The following is a 15,457-nucleotide window of genomic DNA, read 5'->3' on the forward strand; positions in this document are numbered from 1 at the left end:
GTCAAAAGTTGTTCTCTTCTGGGACCATTAATGGGTTCTTTGCACCTTACCCAGCCACCTGTTTTAATGGAAACTTGAGGGAGTTCTTTATACCACCTTTTGTCAAATTCTATTTGAAATGGATTTCTTTGTGGGGCAGAAACAGGTGCCACATGCACAGTACAATGGAAAAGCATTTGGTGGGGTGTGTTTTCCTTTCTTGGGAAACCAGGTTAATGTTTCTATCCCACATGGGAATTTACTCAGCTTAGGTGTTTGCTGTGTTGAATACACAATGTATTCACTTTAATTCCTATTACTTGTTTTGTCTGTGAGTTGGTTTTGGTGTCACATCTTGCTTCCTAAAGCAAGAAAAGCTTATAGAGGCTTCAGGGAGATAGAAGAACAAGGTAGAAACTTTCTGTAACTTTGAACATTAAATTCGAATTTGATACTCCTACTGAGGGAAAGGCAAGGATTGCTACTTGGGAAGGACAGCAGTGAGCTAGCCAGGTGGAGGCCGTGTAGAGGCAAACGGATGCAGAGGAGCTGTAGTGGAGTGAGGGTGGAGTGGGGAGCAGGGGTTGAAGAGCCCACAGTAAGGGGAGGAGAGGGAGAGTACAATATACACTTGTATAAACCCCCCTTTCACTCTTTTCCTTTTTTTTCCCCTGAACAACAGGCCCAGTTTCCCTTTATGTGCATGTGTCCAAAAAACTGACAGGAAGAGGCAATTACTTTTTTGTTATCTCCTAGTTGGGGACGAGTGTGTAGTCTCTTCTCTTCCTTCTTGTTCACAGCCTTGCAGTGCGGTCCAGCAAGCTGAGGGACAGGCCCAGCCCTGTGGTTGTCTCCTCTCCCCTACTTTTAAAAATGGGAGCACTGCATTGCCTTTACTCAGCTATTATTTGACAAACAGAAACGGGGCAATGAACCACCGATGTGAAACGCCAGCAGTCAGACCCCATTTTTCGTTGTGTTTTCATCACTCCCTTGTCCCCTGCGTCCTTACCTCTAGTCACGACTGCTCTGGCAGCCCCTGTGTCCGCGCTCGGCGGGCGGGGAGGGGACGCCGCCCGCTCGGCACCTCGGGGACGGAGCGGGGCGGCCCAGCCGCCGCCCCTGAGGCGACGCCGTTCCCCCGCGGCACGGCCGAGGACGGCGGTTACGCCTCGGGGCGGGGCCTCGCCGCAGCGCCTCAGGCCGTCCCGGGCCGGGCCGGGCCGGCGGGGGTGGCGCCTGCCGCCGCGGGGAGGGCTGGGGCCGGGGTGTCCGCCGACGGCAGCGGCCGGCGCCATGGGGCCGCGGCTGTGGGGGCTGCTGGCGCTGCTGTGCGGGGCGGCGCCGGCCGCCCCCGCGCCGGCCGCCCCCGCGCCGGCCCCGCTGCTGTGTAACGTGAGCCTGGATAGCCCCGCCGAGCAGCGGTGGCTGCCGGTGCTGCGGCACTTCGATCCCTCCTTCCTGCGCGCCGCCGTCGCACGGGTCATCAAGTGAGCGCGGGGCGGCGGGGGCCTGGCAGCCCGCTCCGCGGGACGGGCGGGTGTGAAATGGCCGCGGCTGGGGCCGAGCGGGCAGCGCCGGGGCGAAGCGGTGCTGCGCGGCTGCTGAGCTTCCTCAGAAATTAATTCGGGTGGGGGGGTGTTGAGCGTTAACGCAGCGCTGCTGCAGCGTGCGGCCGGACGGGGTGCGCTGACTGCTGAGGGGCGGCCGGGGCGGGCTGATGGCAGGCTGCCGGAGCGCCCCGCTGCCAGGCGTGAGCTGCAGACCCTGTTGTCTCTTGCTCAGCTAACGCCTGAGCGTATTTTGCAGTGAAAGCGTGCCGAAATGGGTCCACGAAGTCATTCGGCCGATAGCGGCAGAGCTGGAGCTCTTCTTGCCGCAGCCCTTCGCGGGAGAAATTCTGGGGCTGTGCAAAGCCCTGGGAGTGAGTCTTGGAGACGGAGTCCTGCTTAACTTCGCCTACGAGTCTACCGCGTAAGTGTCTGCTGCTTGCAAAACCGCGTAGAAGGGGATGCGGGGGGTCCCTTCGGTTCCGCCTGGGAGAGGGCAGGCGCCTGGCCCTGTCCCTCCTGGCACCGGTCCGTGCGCTCTGCTGGACGGGCGCACTGTCATCAGGCGGGTGGCATCCGGGACTGAGCCCGAGGTGCAGAGTGGTATTCTCGGTTGTTAATAAAGGTAACCTGTAGCTGTAACGTTTTTGTGTATGTACATCTATATAAACGTATAGAAGCATGGAAGTAGTTTCTGCTAATAAGGAATGTCCATCCATTCAAAGTATTTGGGTTCGTTTGTCTTTGAAGAGTATGCTATCTATTGTTGCTTACATAAGCACCTAATAAATGCTAAGGACCTAATAAACGCTTATAAATGTCTGAAGGATGTGTGTCAGGAGGATGGGGCCAGACTCTTTTCAGTGGTGCCCAGCAACAGGACAAGGGGCAATGGGCACAAACTGAAGCAAAGGAAGTTCCAGCTGAACACGAGGAAGAACTTCTTCCCTCTGAGGGTGACGGAGCCCTGGCACAGGCTGCCCAAGGGAGGTTGTGGAGTCTCCTTCTCTGGAGATATTCAAGACCCGCCTGGACAAGGTCCTGTGCAGCCTGCTGTAGGTGACCCTGCTTTGGCAGGGGGGTTGGACCAGATGACCCACAGAGGTCCCTTCCAACCCCTACCATTCTGTGATTCTGTGAAATTGTCTTATTTCACCAAAAAGAAGACTAGAAGAATTAGTTGCAATCTAACTATTTTAACCATTCATCTGAGATAAAGTTGTTTCCAAACTATTTTCTGGATGAATGTTCACAATGACTACATAATGTAATTTTTTGACGGATGTTAGTGTCTTTATGACAACAAACAAAACCTCAGTGGAAAAAACACTCAGTTTTGTTGTCTTTTTTTTGCCCTGGAAGCACGTGCAGGAGAACACTAAACGCTTCAGGTTGCCTGTGAGGATCCTAAAAATATTTATCTGTGTAGGTTTTAATAAAAAATAGGTGCATATAGCCACTTGTATGCATTTTTATTATTTTTTTTCTTGATGTATTTAAAGTGATCTTTTTTGAAATGAGGACTAATATCGGACAAGGTAGTAATTTAAATGCTAGCTTTCTTAGTATTTCACAGAGGACACTTGTCATTCTTAGCCTTGTAAGGCCCATGAAATTTTAAGTTTCTGAGCTCTAAAGATATTAGGGAAAAAACATCAACCTGGAACAAACTACTCGTCTGCAAAATTTTTTACCTTTACAGTTTTGAAAGACAGTGCTGTGCATCACTGGAATGACAAATTTGTAACTCCCGAGAAAATGAATTTTTAATTCCCTGCTAATTCAATATATTTCAGAAAAAAGACTGTTTCAATGAAACTGAAACTTACTAAAACAGGAATTTAAGCACACTTCCTGTTCTAGAGAAGAGGTTTGACTGTTATTGAAGCAGCTGATGCTTTAACAGCAACTGATATTTTCAGTTTGAAAGGACATTGTTTGAACTTCTTATCTAGCTGTAATTAAAAACATAAATGGTATATCCACATTGAAATTAAATAATCTATAATTGTCCAAATGAAAACCGGAAAGTTTCAGACTGATACTTTGTGGATGCTTTTATATACCAGCTTTTCATCTTAATTTAGAAAAGAAGTAAAATGAAATAATGAAGTTTTTCCTGAGTGGAAATGCTGTTTGCTGCCTGTTTTGTAACATCTGAACTGATGTGGACAATAATGCAGCTTTGTACTTTCTGAGCCAGGTGGGAGCTAATAAGTATTGTACAGATTTGTTTGTTAGACTCTGTGGGAAAGGACTTGCCCTGACGGATATCATGCGCAAGTCACATAAGACATTGTAGTGTTGTGTAGTTATGCAGAGCTTCAGTCAAACCATTCTGCGTTCTGTGCTTCCCCCGCCCCCCCTCAGTTTGGAATTAAAACCTGTAAGAAATTTTATCAAAAAGCATAGGATGAGACTGTTCTCTCAGGCTGGGAAGCGTGTTAGTGATATAACACAAACTCCTATTGGTATGCTTACATTAGTAAAATACTTTGCAGAAGATGAACTCAGTTACTCCTTCTGAAACGTTGAGCTAGTTCAACTCGAGTATTGAAAGCATTGTCATAGCTTTTTCTCAAATAATTCTTTCTCCTTTTTGTTCTTGAAGGTTCTGTACTAGTATTGTCGCTCAGGATGACAAAGGAAACATTTACCATGGCCGGAACCTGGATTATGGTTTTGTCGATATATTACGCAAGATTACAATTGATGTGCGGTTTATAAAAAATGGGCAGGTATGATCTGTGGTTGACGTGGCTGGGTGGTATTCCATGAAGGAACGGGGTACAGTCGTACGGCTGCGTAGGCAGTGGGATCTAATGTAGGGCTGTGGTTCCCATCCCGAGTTTACTGGAGTATTAGAGCACCACGGTCCCTCTCTCCAGGAATGCAGGATGAATGCTGGTTTTCTTTGCTTTCTGGACATCCAGTTTGTGGTGATAAACCTAACAAATGGAACAGCATAATCTAGTATCTCAAGATCATTATTTGGAAGGAGGTATTGAAAGAAGGAAATGTCGAGTTGCTAAAAAAGCAAAGAAATACTGGACAATATAGAAAAAAGGATCATTTTTGGCAGGGACCAATTCTAAGGCTTTTTTTCTAAGACCTTGTTAATTTTGTGACCAACGTGTGTGTTTTAGATGAAAATTTCTAAAAATGAAGTAGTTGGTAGTAAGTCCTCGTTAGCGTGATGTTCTTAGTATTTATTAGTCCATTTTGCAAATGGAGAACTTTTCATTTGTTGCTTGCTTGGCTACTCATGAACTTGAGCAAAACTTTTGTAGCAGTCAGTGATAGTTAACAAATGAAATGCAGTGAATTTTGGTCCTCAGAGTCTTTTTATAATTTACTTTGCAAGTTTTGCTGTAATTTTAAGGCAGTGTTTTACAGGAACTTATGTATGAAAATCATGGGGGAAAAAAGTACAGGATGCTGCTTCAGAATGTTGACGATATTTTAAGAAGTGTTGTGTTCCAGAATGTTGAAACACTGCGTGTTTCCTGGTTTCAGGTAGCATATCAAGGCACCACGTTTTTTGGTTACGTAGGCTTATGGACTGGGCAAAGTCCGCACAAGTTCACAATCTCCGGTGATGAACGAGGTAAGATAAATCCATCTTACATACTTGACATTATGTACACTGTTTTAGTTGACTGTTGCCTGCTCTGGCCGTGTTCTTGTATTTTCCTAGAGGTAAAAATATGATTAAGGTTACCAGGAAGGAGCTGAAATGGAATGACTTCTCTTGCCCTCGGGGAGTAAAAGCATGCATTCTGACAGTTCTTGTCTGCTGCATAGGAGAGAGAGATTTGTTTGTCAGTGCAGTGTCACCTGAGCTTGAAGAGTGTCAAAGGAGACAGAGAACCTCGGTAAAGCCGTAAAACACAAATTAACATGGCCTGTTCAAGAGACACAACTGGAGACGGCAGAGTAGGGGTTGAGAGAAAAAAATGAAGTCATGTATAGCAGATAAATGGCTCCTTTCCTAGTTCTCTGTCCCATCTTCTGTTGTCCATATTTCTCTGTCCCCATAAGGCAGCTTCAGAGAGAGGGTGGGAAGAGAAGCATGAGACTGAGCGACCTAGGGGAAAGGCAGCAGGACTTCAGAGAATGCATGGAGGGACTGGAAAAGCAGCTGAGGAAAGATCCGGTAGTAGAGGAAAGTTGAGAGATATCACTACCAAGAACTAAAACCTGACAGTAGAGGGGCTTGTAACAGTCAGGAAGGCAGTGGAAGTGTCACTGCCTTTTCCATCAGCGCTTCAGTTTCACAGATACTGATTGTTACGTCCAACTTGGAGCTTGTGTTTGCCTCTTCCATCCCTCTCTCCTCTTTTTTCTTTCATTTTTAAGAAGCAGACACTTTTTTGCTGTTCTTTATTAGCTGTTTATTACACCTGGAAACAATGTAGTCCGTGTTAGAACCAACATCTAAAATAAATCTTGGGTTTTCTCTTGTGATTGTGGTAAGCATTTTGTTCTTTTATTTTTAATCTTGTAATTAGTCCTTTGTTTTTGATTTTTTAAATTTTTTTTAGATGTTATGCAAACACTATTCACTGTATACATTATATACATATTTACTATCCCTGTGAGTAGGGATTCTGCTATGGAGCACGTGCACCTTTTGATTCCTGTTTCCATTGTTAATGCTGCCTTGTTGCATTCATTAGATTCTTTCCATAGTTCACGCTCCTATTTTTTTAAGAGCCTGCTTCCAATGCTAGTGTAGTTATTTAGTCCTTTCAAAACTGGAGCATCTTGGGCTGATACCAAGGTGCAAACTGCTTTTAGTTCATACTAAGATCAGCTTGACAATAAAGTATTAAGTGTATCGAGCCTTTGCAAAAGGCTTGATTTAGAAAATCTTGTGGACCAAAGTCCTATGTCTGTGAACAGGCACAATCTGGGGACAAAAGCAGTGCCGTCCTCCTGTTCTCTCTGCTGTTTCTCAGCAGTGTGCTTCAACTCTCAGTATAAGGATCATCCGAGACAACAGTGAGGTGGTTTAGTCTGTGCACAAACCTGTTGTGTTCTCCTGATTCTGACAGAGGAATCAAGTACTGCAAACTTCTGTGTGTGGTGGGCCCCTTTTTTCTGTCCGGAGCTGATGTGCTACCATCCACCTGCGTGCCTTGACTTCGGTCACTTTTTAACTACAGACCGTGGTAATTCACTCAACACATGCTAGGCTCCTGTAAATCACTTGCTGCTGACTGCTTGCTGCTTTATCTGTCACTGTACAATGGAACTAAAAATGTAGGGAAGCGAGCATGTGAACTAGCGCTGGAAAGGGGGATGACTTTAAATTAGGGTGTAGGTCTATCAGGTGACAAGCATATTGTTTCTGCTGGCTTTTTCTGGTTTTGGCATATGAGTAATTATAAACTTCTGTTTTTCTTGGTTCTCCTCATTTAGTCAGAAATACCATCACTACCTCTTTTTTAGCTATTTCATGATTTCTGTGTAATTCTTCCTGTTGTTGTAATACTTCAGTAAGAGGATTAATGAGGTGATCAATGCTAATACTTGAGCTGACAGATGTAGACTGTTATACCATACAAATAGACCTGCAGTCCTTTTGGAAATATGTGTTACAAAGTGCTGATCCCTGTTGTGGTCACCTTTGATTCTTTAATGCTTATCTTTCAGGTATGAATAAAAACGGTTTAAAAAATCAGCGGCTAGCAAGTTATCAATACTGAAAGGAATATGGTAGTTTTTGATTGAAATTGCTAGCACTGGCAAGTTCTGAGAGACTGTGTATTTTCTGTACAGTGCTAAACACTGTCTGTCTTCTTTATTTTCCACTGTACCTCAGACTCACTACTATTTTATGGCACCCTCTTACGGCACTGGTCACAGGAATATTGTACCTTTCAGAAGACACCAAAAAGCTAAGATAATGATCGCTCCTGTCATTACAGGTGTGAGATGCTTTCTGGAAAGCAGGAGTGTTAGTCCAGCTGCCCTGGTTGAACTTCAGTTGGGATTATGTTGTCTATTTATATTTCTCCTGGATGTTATTCTCTTTGTTAACCCCTCTCCTGAAATTGATACGTAGCTGCCCTGTTTTATTGAGGGTTTAGCTTTCTGTGGTACTTCAATGTGCAAATCTAATGATACAGAAAACTGAGCATTTGAAAGACAAATTCTGTAAAATGAGGGCTTGCCAGGGTATGTTAGCCTGGTTATGCAGCACACCCTGCTTATTTTATGTATAGATACCAGTAAAGTAATACAGAAGAAAAAGAGCACTATCAGCATTCAGTGTTCTAAACAGTATTGATAAGCTCAAGATGGTACAGAGGCTCTGACTGCTTTCAGGTGGTGTGTGCTTGGTCAGTTCAGTATAAACTGCCTAAATTTAATGGTTTTATGATAGTCATATAGTTAGAGAATTAAAGAATTTATTGCACCGCTCTTTTGTAATGCAGTAGAGGGAAAGGTTGCAGAGGTAGAGATGGGACATGGAGAAGAAGGGAAGGCGGGAGGATGGATTTCACAGAGCATATGTAACATGCATGTAATTTTTCTTTTTTTTTCCAGCTGGTGGTAGGTGGTGGGAAAATGCAATAGCTGCTTTTCTGAATCGAAATTACCCTGTCAGCTGGCTTGTCCGAGACGTAAGTACACTGAATTATTTTCTCATGTTTCACAGTGATGTTACTTGTACTGACAAACTCCTGGTAAATTTGGTGTTCCAACTTCTAGTTTCACAGAAAATTCAATAAATTGATCAGGAAGATGTATTTCATAAGAGGTGTTGTCCCCAGATCGTCAGTGATTTGTGTGAAAGAGGCAATTCCAGTCCTTCAGGGGCGCAGTCTCCAATGAATGCCAAAGGTTTTTGAGAAGCTGTGCAAAGACTTCCTTCCTAGGGAGTATTTCAGCCAGCTGGATTTGTAATTCAACAGACTGAGGCAGCTGCACTCTTAGATGGTTAGTATCTGACCCAGTGGTTATTTTACACTACATTTGATATGTTACCATATTAAAAATGCAGAGCTCGTTGGTGAGCAGCAGGAGTTAGACTGGTATTTTGTATAGCACATACTATTCATTTTGTGTTAGGGTACCACTAAGATAAAAGAGGTCTGATGCTGCTTGGATTCATGAACTACAGTAAATATGAATGATATAGTTTGTAGGTAAACTCTCTGCAGAACTGGAATGTCTCCTAGAGATTTCATTCATATTTTGTGAGTTTGAGATGTGACTTCAGGCTGTTGACTCGAAACTACAGCTGCAGTGTTGCTGTCAGAAATAATTCATTGTTCTCCAGGGCTTTCCTCATCTTTCCGAACAATTTTGTTTGTGTGTTCTCCATATTTGGTTTTTGTTCATGCACAGCATTCATTTTTAAATATGTACTTCAGTAGGTTGTGGCCCTATGCCTGCAAACAGTAGCTTCACCGGCTGTGGTGACTGTCAGTTTGTGCGAAGTTAAGTCACCTGGTTGTGGCAGGAGAATCCAGGCTCGCTTGGTGGAAGCAATGCCTCTGCCTTATTCTCCATTGTTACCTAAGCCCTCTAAACGACTGGCAAGATGAAGATGTGGAGTGGGTTCTTCCCCCCTTTCATCCACTCCCGTCGCTCTCATTGTGCACATTGAAAGACTTTGCTAAGGATTGAATTTGCAGAGTACAGACATGCCTCTGTCTTTTGAATGGCAGATTTTTCATATTTTTTCACTTCTCGTCATATACGTGTGTGTGTATATGTGTATGTATATTTACTGTTTCCTTTGAGTATTTGCAAAGCTGGGATTAATGAGTTCATTTACTAGTCACATGCATTTCATGTTCATGTGATAGTCAGGTTGGAAAACTATTTTCAGAGAAACATTTTCAAGTAGCACTTTACAGTCCATTGCCATTGCAAAACAGCTGGACTTTCCTTCTTTGTAAGATGTCCCAGCACTCCTTTTTATGCTTGACCGTGCTCTGTGATCTTTGTTTCACTGTGATCTGCTTTTTCATTAGACCCTGAGCAGAGCAGAGGACTTCCAGTCAGCTGTTCTCAGACTGGCTGGCATTCCCATCATTGCTGAAGTTTACTATATTGTAGGAGGTGTATCGCCCAAAGAAGGCATGGTCATAACGAGGAATAGAAGAGGGCCAGCAGATCTCTGGCCCCTCGATCCTTTAGGTGGAGCGTAAGTAGAAAAAAAACGGTTTATTTTGTTTTTTTCATATTCTCTCCTGAGTAATAGTTGGGGTTAGAGACAAAATTCAGCACTTCCAAATTAGTTTTGACGCAAGGTGATAGAAAGGTTGAAGGCTCAGAAATAACTGTTCCTATCAGTTTTGTGAAATCAGCAGCTTAATAGATGAAGATCCTAAATAGTTGCCCTGTGGTGAAGAACTGCACTGAATGAATACAGTCAGCCAGTAAATACAGGCTTGGCAACAGCCCGATGTCCTCTCGGTTCCATGTACTCCAGACTGAATGCTGCAGGCTGCATCGTACGCATACCCGTAATGTTTTCTCTGATTATTTCTTTAAAGGGCTGATCTTGCTTTTACTGTAGTCAGTAGTAGTTTTGCCAGTGACGCCAGCAGGAGTTCAGAGGTCGCTCCTTTTACATTTGTGTTCAGTAGTTTATGGTAAAGGCTGCTATGTACATCAACACAGGGTCCCTTGGGCTTCCAAGAGACACAGGAAAGAGGCTTTTGAGGGAGGTTGGTTTTTTTTTTTTCCTTTTGTCAATACAGAGATACTGATTCTTGGCCTTTATTAATTACTTACTGATTTGCCTTTTGTTTGCTTTTATTTTCGTGTGTTGTTTTATAGGTGGTTTCGTGTGGAGACAAACTACGACCATTGGACTACCCCTCCTCCTTTTGACGATCGGAGGTAAATTTAATTTGGAGCTCTGTGGTGAGATAAGACTTTTATTTTGAAAAAGCTTAGAGACTTGGGTGTTTTATTCTCTGAGCAGGTGTTGGCTCACTGAGCAGGCAGCTTGTTCAGTTTCTGTAATGTCACTCAAAAGGGAACAGATAAGGTGAGGAGCGATATTCACATATGCCAGAGGAAAGTCTTTGTGGCCTTGAATGGCATAAAAGATGAGAAATTGCAAGGATAAGGCACGTACCAAAAATTTCTTTATAAATCAAAGTTTAGTAAAAGTTAAAGGATTTAGATTCACCGTTCAGAAGTATTTGATGGCACTAGGAGGGTGCTCACAGACATCATACAATCTTCAGACTGTGTAGTATGCAAAAAGCTGTTAGATTCCATGTTGGTCTGTACTCAATGGTATAGTAATAGAGTAACTTCAGCAGTGCGAGACTAGATTCAGTCACACAGAACTTTGGATTATTTTAGCCCAAAAGAAGCATTTCAATGTAATGGCATTTAGCGAGTAATTTTTCACAGTGGTGCTTTCTAGCCTTTGAAGCAGTAAAGTGTGTTCAATGATACCGCATTGTTTTCCTGCAGAACTCCAGCCATCAAAGCTCTCAATGCTACTGGACAGCAGAATATCAATTTTGATACGCTCTTTAAGGTATTTATTTTAAATTCTGCATTGTGACTTTGACGTGAAGTTCTTTTTCAAAGCAGAAGTACAGTTGCATTTTTGTCAGGGATTTAAAAGCTGTGCAAGGAGAGCGTGGTGAAAAAGCTGTACTGCACAACCATCTCTGGAGACTTGAAGACTGATAAGTTTGTACGTTAAAATGTTTCTGAACTCCCTTGCACAGGAATTTTGTAATACTCTGCCAATCCAAGTGGAAAGTGCGTGAGGTGAATCCCATCACCATCATCTGTGCAGTTCCTTATTTCAAGCACAATTATAAATATTACAGCAGGCAGATAAAGCGTTAGACATGAGTGGTATTTACCAGTTAGTTTTGAGTACTTAAATGTTGAGTATTTCAGAAGGCTTTTAAAAATATTTTTGTAAAATGGTCAAAAAAGACAGCACAAGAAATCCTCCATTTTGGATTATTCCTTTTCATAACTTCATCCTACTGCTGTTTCTAAGTAGCCTTTTAATTTCTTCTTCATTTACCAAAATGACAACTCTTCAAACTTTCTGTACAGGTGTTGTCAGTGAAGCCAGTCTTAAACAAGTAAGTATTAGATTCAGGGATGTGAATCAGTGCCTCCCATGTGCTCGCTTAAAAAGTCGTTCACATACTTCCTTTGGATCTTCCTATGTGTCTGTCTGCATATCTTGCAGTTTCCCAGCTTAGATTTCTGCTTGTGCACATGGCATTGTTACCACTTCCACAGCACCCTTCCTCTTTGGTCTGCCACTCTAGCCAAGAAATTACGCTTTCTTAGGCTCAGTCTGGTAATTGGAGGTTCCTTTGTAGCAGTGAAACAAATGACTGCTTAGAGGAGCAGCTGGACTTTCTGCTGAGTCTTTTATGCCTTTCACTTTTGGAACCTTTGGATTTATGTTAACACTGCAGATGGCTTTCTCTGGAGTTTCTGATGTAGCTCTGCTTGATATGTAAAAAAAGAAGAAAAAAGTAAATGGGGACATAGCTTTTAGGTACCATTTACTGGATGTTTGAGAGATTTATTTCAATACACCATTATTGTTCTGCATTGTTCCACAAATTGCACCTTTGCAGGTTATCCTGTTAGGTTTTATATTTTTATGGAGCTCAGTATATTCTCTGGATCAGTCATTTGCATAGGAACTTGGCAATGGCTTCTTCAAAGTTAATACCAGGACTTCCTCTCCTCTGTCTTCTAAATGTGAGGAAGTTTCGAAAGGAGAAGCTATCTGTGTCACTGCTAAGATTAGCAGTACTTATTTTTTAATACAGTGATAAAATAGATGCAGAAATATATTTCTTTTGCTGTACTAAATGGGGAGAAAATACTAAAAATTTGTGCCAGCAGCCTTCATTTTTATTGGTCTCTTTCCCACTTGTTCTAAGCCATCTGTACCTAAGCAGTATTTTTGTTTCCACTAAAATTTGTTCTGCTGCTTTGCTAGTTGTATAAATTAATCTTCTTGCCTTTGGGATGTCACTCAGTCACTCTTTTCCTCTTTCCCTACCAGTAACACGGTGTATACCACAGTAATGAGCGCTGCACTTCCAGATAAGTACCAGACATGGATCAGACCCTTGAAGTGACAAGGTGTAAGTAGCATGCTGGTACTCCTAGCTACTGGTATTTAAATAAAAATTTCAGCTGAAGAGTCATTGAGGGACAAAGCACTGTAGTGGCACTTAAGTGACCTAGTCTGAATTCCTGATTCTCACCTTGGTTTGCTTATCGACCTTGGATAAATACCTTCCCTTGTTGTTTTAGAGATACAGTTAAGTATTGACTTTCTGTGCAAAACCCTCGGAGATTATCTTAGGAAAAGTGCTTATCAGAGAGAGAGGGGTGGGTGTTGTTGCGACCTAAAGGTAGAGGTTCCCTCTGTGAACGTTTTAGCTATTATTTTTACCAGTCCCCATTACTACACTCCCGTGTCTCCAGGTGGTTGACTATGAGAGGAAGCCCTGCCAGAGTGAACTGAATCCCAGCAGGAGGGGTTGGTGCACTTGGCACCAAGAACGATCGAGCTTAATTTGTGACAGCCGCTCACAGGCCACTGAGCATTAGCATGCTTTGAGGGTTTTGTCCTGGGAACTTGCAGAAAAAGTCAAAGTGCTTGAACTCACGAGGTGCCTCACGTGGTAGCTTTACTGTGTTCAGAGAAAGATATTGAGTTGCATTTATTTCTATTCCAAGAAACTCTGGTTGCATGGTCTTGCCAGAAGCACAAGAAGCTTCATTTCAGTTTGAATAGGTTTTTAAATTCTTGTTAGTATTATATTTGTAGCAGTTATATTGGACATTGGATTTTAGCAAGAGTAATTAATTTCTTTTAGAGGTTCTGAAGAGTTTGGGTTTTTTCTTAGCTCTATACAAACCTGTGCTCTCTTATTTATCTACTTACCTGTCTTTTTATTTCAACAGACACAATGAATGAACAGCTGAAGCTTTCCAAGACTGGCATATGCTTTTAAAATCATTCACAAACAGTACAGTTGTTTTTGCTTATTAATTATGTGAACCATATGCCCTGTTAATTGTTTGAAGTGGTGCAGATGATACTGTAAATGAACTGTAATGGAAGTTTGATTTTATTGTAATTACACTGATGTTCTAGCAGATGTTGATGGCTAAAAAATGCTTTTTTTGTAAAGAGTTGTACAACTCGAATGTACTTACGTGTTGACTAATAAAAAAATATATTTTGCATGGCCTGTAGGTCTGAATATAAATAAACAAAAACATGCAGCTGACTGCTTGATTTATGGAGACCTGTGGTGTTATTCCTAATGTCATCACGCTTTTCCCTGATCTCTGAGGGACTTGTGGTCATGAGCCTTGCAGGGTCAGATGCAGCAGTTAGCTACATGCATAGCTGTAGACTATGGTGATTTTATTCATCAGAAATCAGGAGCTGGTTTAGGGAGTGTGATAAATACAGACTTTTCCCCCCAATAGATGAGAGGGGCTTGCGATGGGATAGTAGTGAGGTTAGAAAAGGGATGGTTTTCCTTTTCTATATTTGAAAGTTGCCTTCAATAGAAAGTTTGCAACTAATTTCTACAGTGCAGAGGGGTGGCTTTTTTTGTTTGTTGGGTTGTGCTGTGACTGCGTTTTGAATTCGGGCACTTTTTGGGAGCACCCCAGAAATACAGAAGGATATAAATAGTTGGGACCAGTGGATACATAAAGTTTAGAGGTCCCGTTCTTCACCAGACAAGATTCCTGCTAATGCCAGTGAGAATTTTATGTGGGAGAAGGCATGATCAGAGTGTTTGGTCAGAGCACTGTGTCTAGATACGTGCAATGTTGCCTGCAGTATTTGTGCACTGGTTATGCAAACTGTTCCTGAGAGCTTTCTGGAGATGCGGGCCCTTTATCTCCTTGCGCTGAGTCTGGCTGAGTGTCAAACCTACTTACCTGCATCCCCTACTTCTGCCTGGCTAAATGCGCTGAAGCTTTGCCTTGACCCAGTTTGTACAATGATGTTAGCAGTCGTATGCCAGAATGATAAATTTGAAAAACAGAATTGTTCCTGGAGGAAGATGTAAGTCAGGAGTCACAGTATCTTTGAGATTCCAGAATGACATTGCTTTAATTCACAGTTTAATTCACTGACTCCTGGTCCCAACAGGTTTTCTTTATGTAACAGCCACCCACGAGTAAAGACAAAAGGATCCTTACAGGTGTAACTTGGCATAGTCTTCTTGACCTCAGCAGTGTTAAGCTGATTATCTCCTGGCAGGGGTCTGCCCAGATTCTCAGTGGTATATAAATATAATCGAATGTATTTGTTTCAATGTGTACAGACAGATCTGGAGTGTATAAATATTTGGTATCCATGAATATGGAGAAAACAATTGTCTGCTCCTGTCCTGTTTGTGTCTCATCAGCTGTTCAGAACTTGCTCAGACCCAGCCACAGAGCAAATTATCGAAATGTGGGGGCTTTTTAGATTTGAACAAGAGAAGAAACTAGATTTGAAGATGTCTAATTTTGTTTTATTTTGCCTTTTTTCTTTCAAATTATTTTCTTAAAGAAAACCTTGCATTTCATTCATTTGTAAATGTTCAGACATCCCGATTGCCAACAAAATAAATCCTTTATGCCAACTTACTTTGTTTGCTAACCAAAAGCCATAACTTTCTCGTCTTAGTTTTATGATGAGCTAAAAATATAAACTGTTGTAAATGACATGTTTTACAAATTAGACGATTTAACCTGTGAAATGTGTTGAGCTGCTTTTGCGTAAGAATTGAAATTTGACAAAAATGCAGAGACACAGGATTGTTAATACTTCAAATAAAACCATCTTAACAATGCTGGAAACATTAAATCTAGCGCTGATTGTTTTTGGAGTATTTGGGTGTTTTGTGGGTTCTTGTTTGTTTCTTTTTTTAAAAAAG

The 15,457-nt window shown here is 42.3% G+C and overlaps 1 protein-coding gene across 1 annotated transcript; it reads left to right on the forward strand.

Moving 5' to 3' along the window:
• The first annotated feature begins 1,275 nt into the window (after positions 1-1,275).
• On the forward strand, positions 1,276-15,392 carry NAAA (N-acylethanolamine acid amidase). Its single transcript, XM_075420803.1, has 11 exons — positions 1,276-1,469; positions 1,789-1,953; positions 4,141-4,267; positions 5,046-5,136; positions 8,085-8,161; positions 9,521-9,693; positions 10,332-10,394; positions 10,983-11,049; positions 11,589-11,617; positions 12,565-12,646; positions 13,476-15,392. Exons 1-10 carry the CDS (start codon positions 1,276-1,278, stop codon positions 12,638-12,640), a joined length of 1,062 nt encoding a protein of 353 aa, XP_075276918.1. The 3' UTR covers positions 12,641-12,646; positions 13,476-15,392.
• Positions 15,393-15,457: the final 65 nt, after the last annotated feature.

This window comes from Opisthocomus hoazin, chromosome 5 (assembly GCF_030867145.1).
Source record: "Opisthocomus hoazin isolate bOpiHoa1 chromosome 5, bOpiHoa1.hap1, whole genome shotgun sequence".
Lineage (NCBI taxonomy): Eukaryota > Metazoa > Chordata > Aves > Opisthocomiformes > Opisthocomidae > Opisthocomus > Opisthocomus hoazin.

Coding starts and splice junctions, on each gene's coding strand:
- NAAA (XM_075420803.1), top strand. CDS start 1,276: ATGGGGCCGCGGCTGTGGGGGCTGCTGGCGCTGCTGTGCGGGGCGGCG. Junction 1,470..1,788: donor GCCGTCGCACGGGTCATCAA/GTGAGCGCGGGG, acceptor CGTATTTTGCAG/TGAAAGCGTGCCGAAATGGG. Junction 8,162..9,520: donor TCAGCTGGCTTGTCCGAGAC/GTAAGTACACTG, acceptor CTTTTTCATTAG/ACCCTGAGCAGAGCAGAGGA.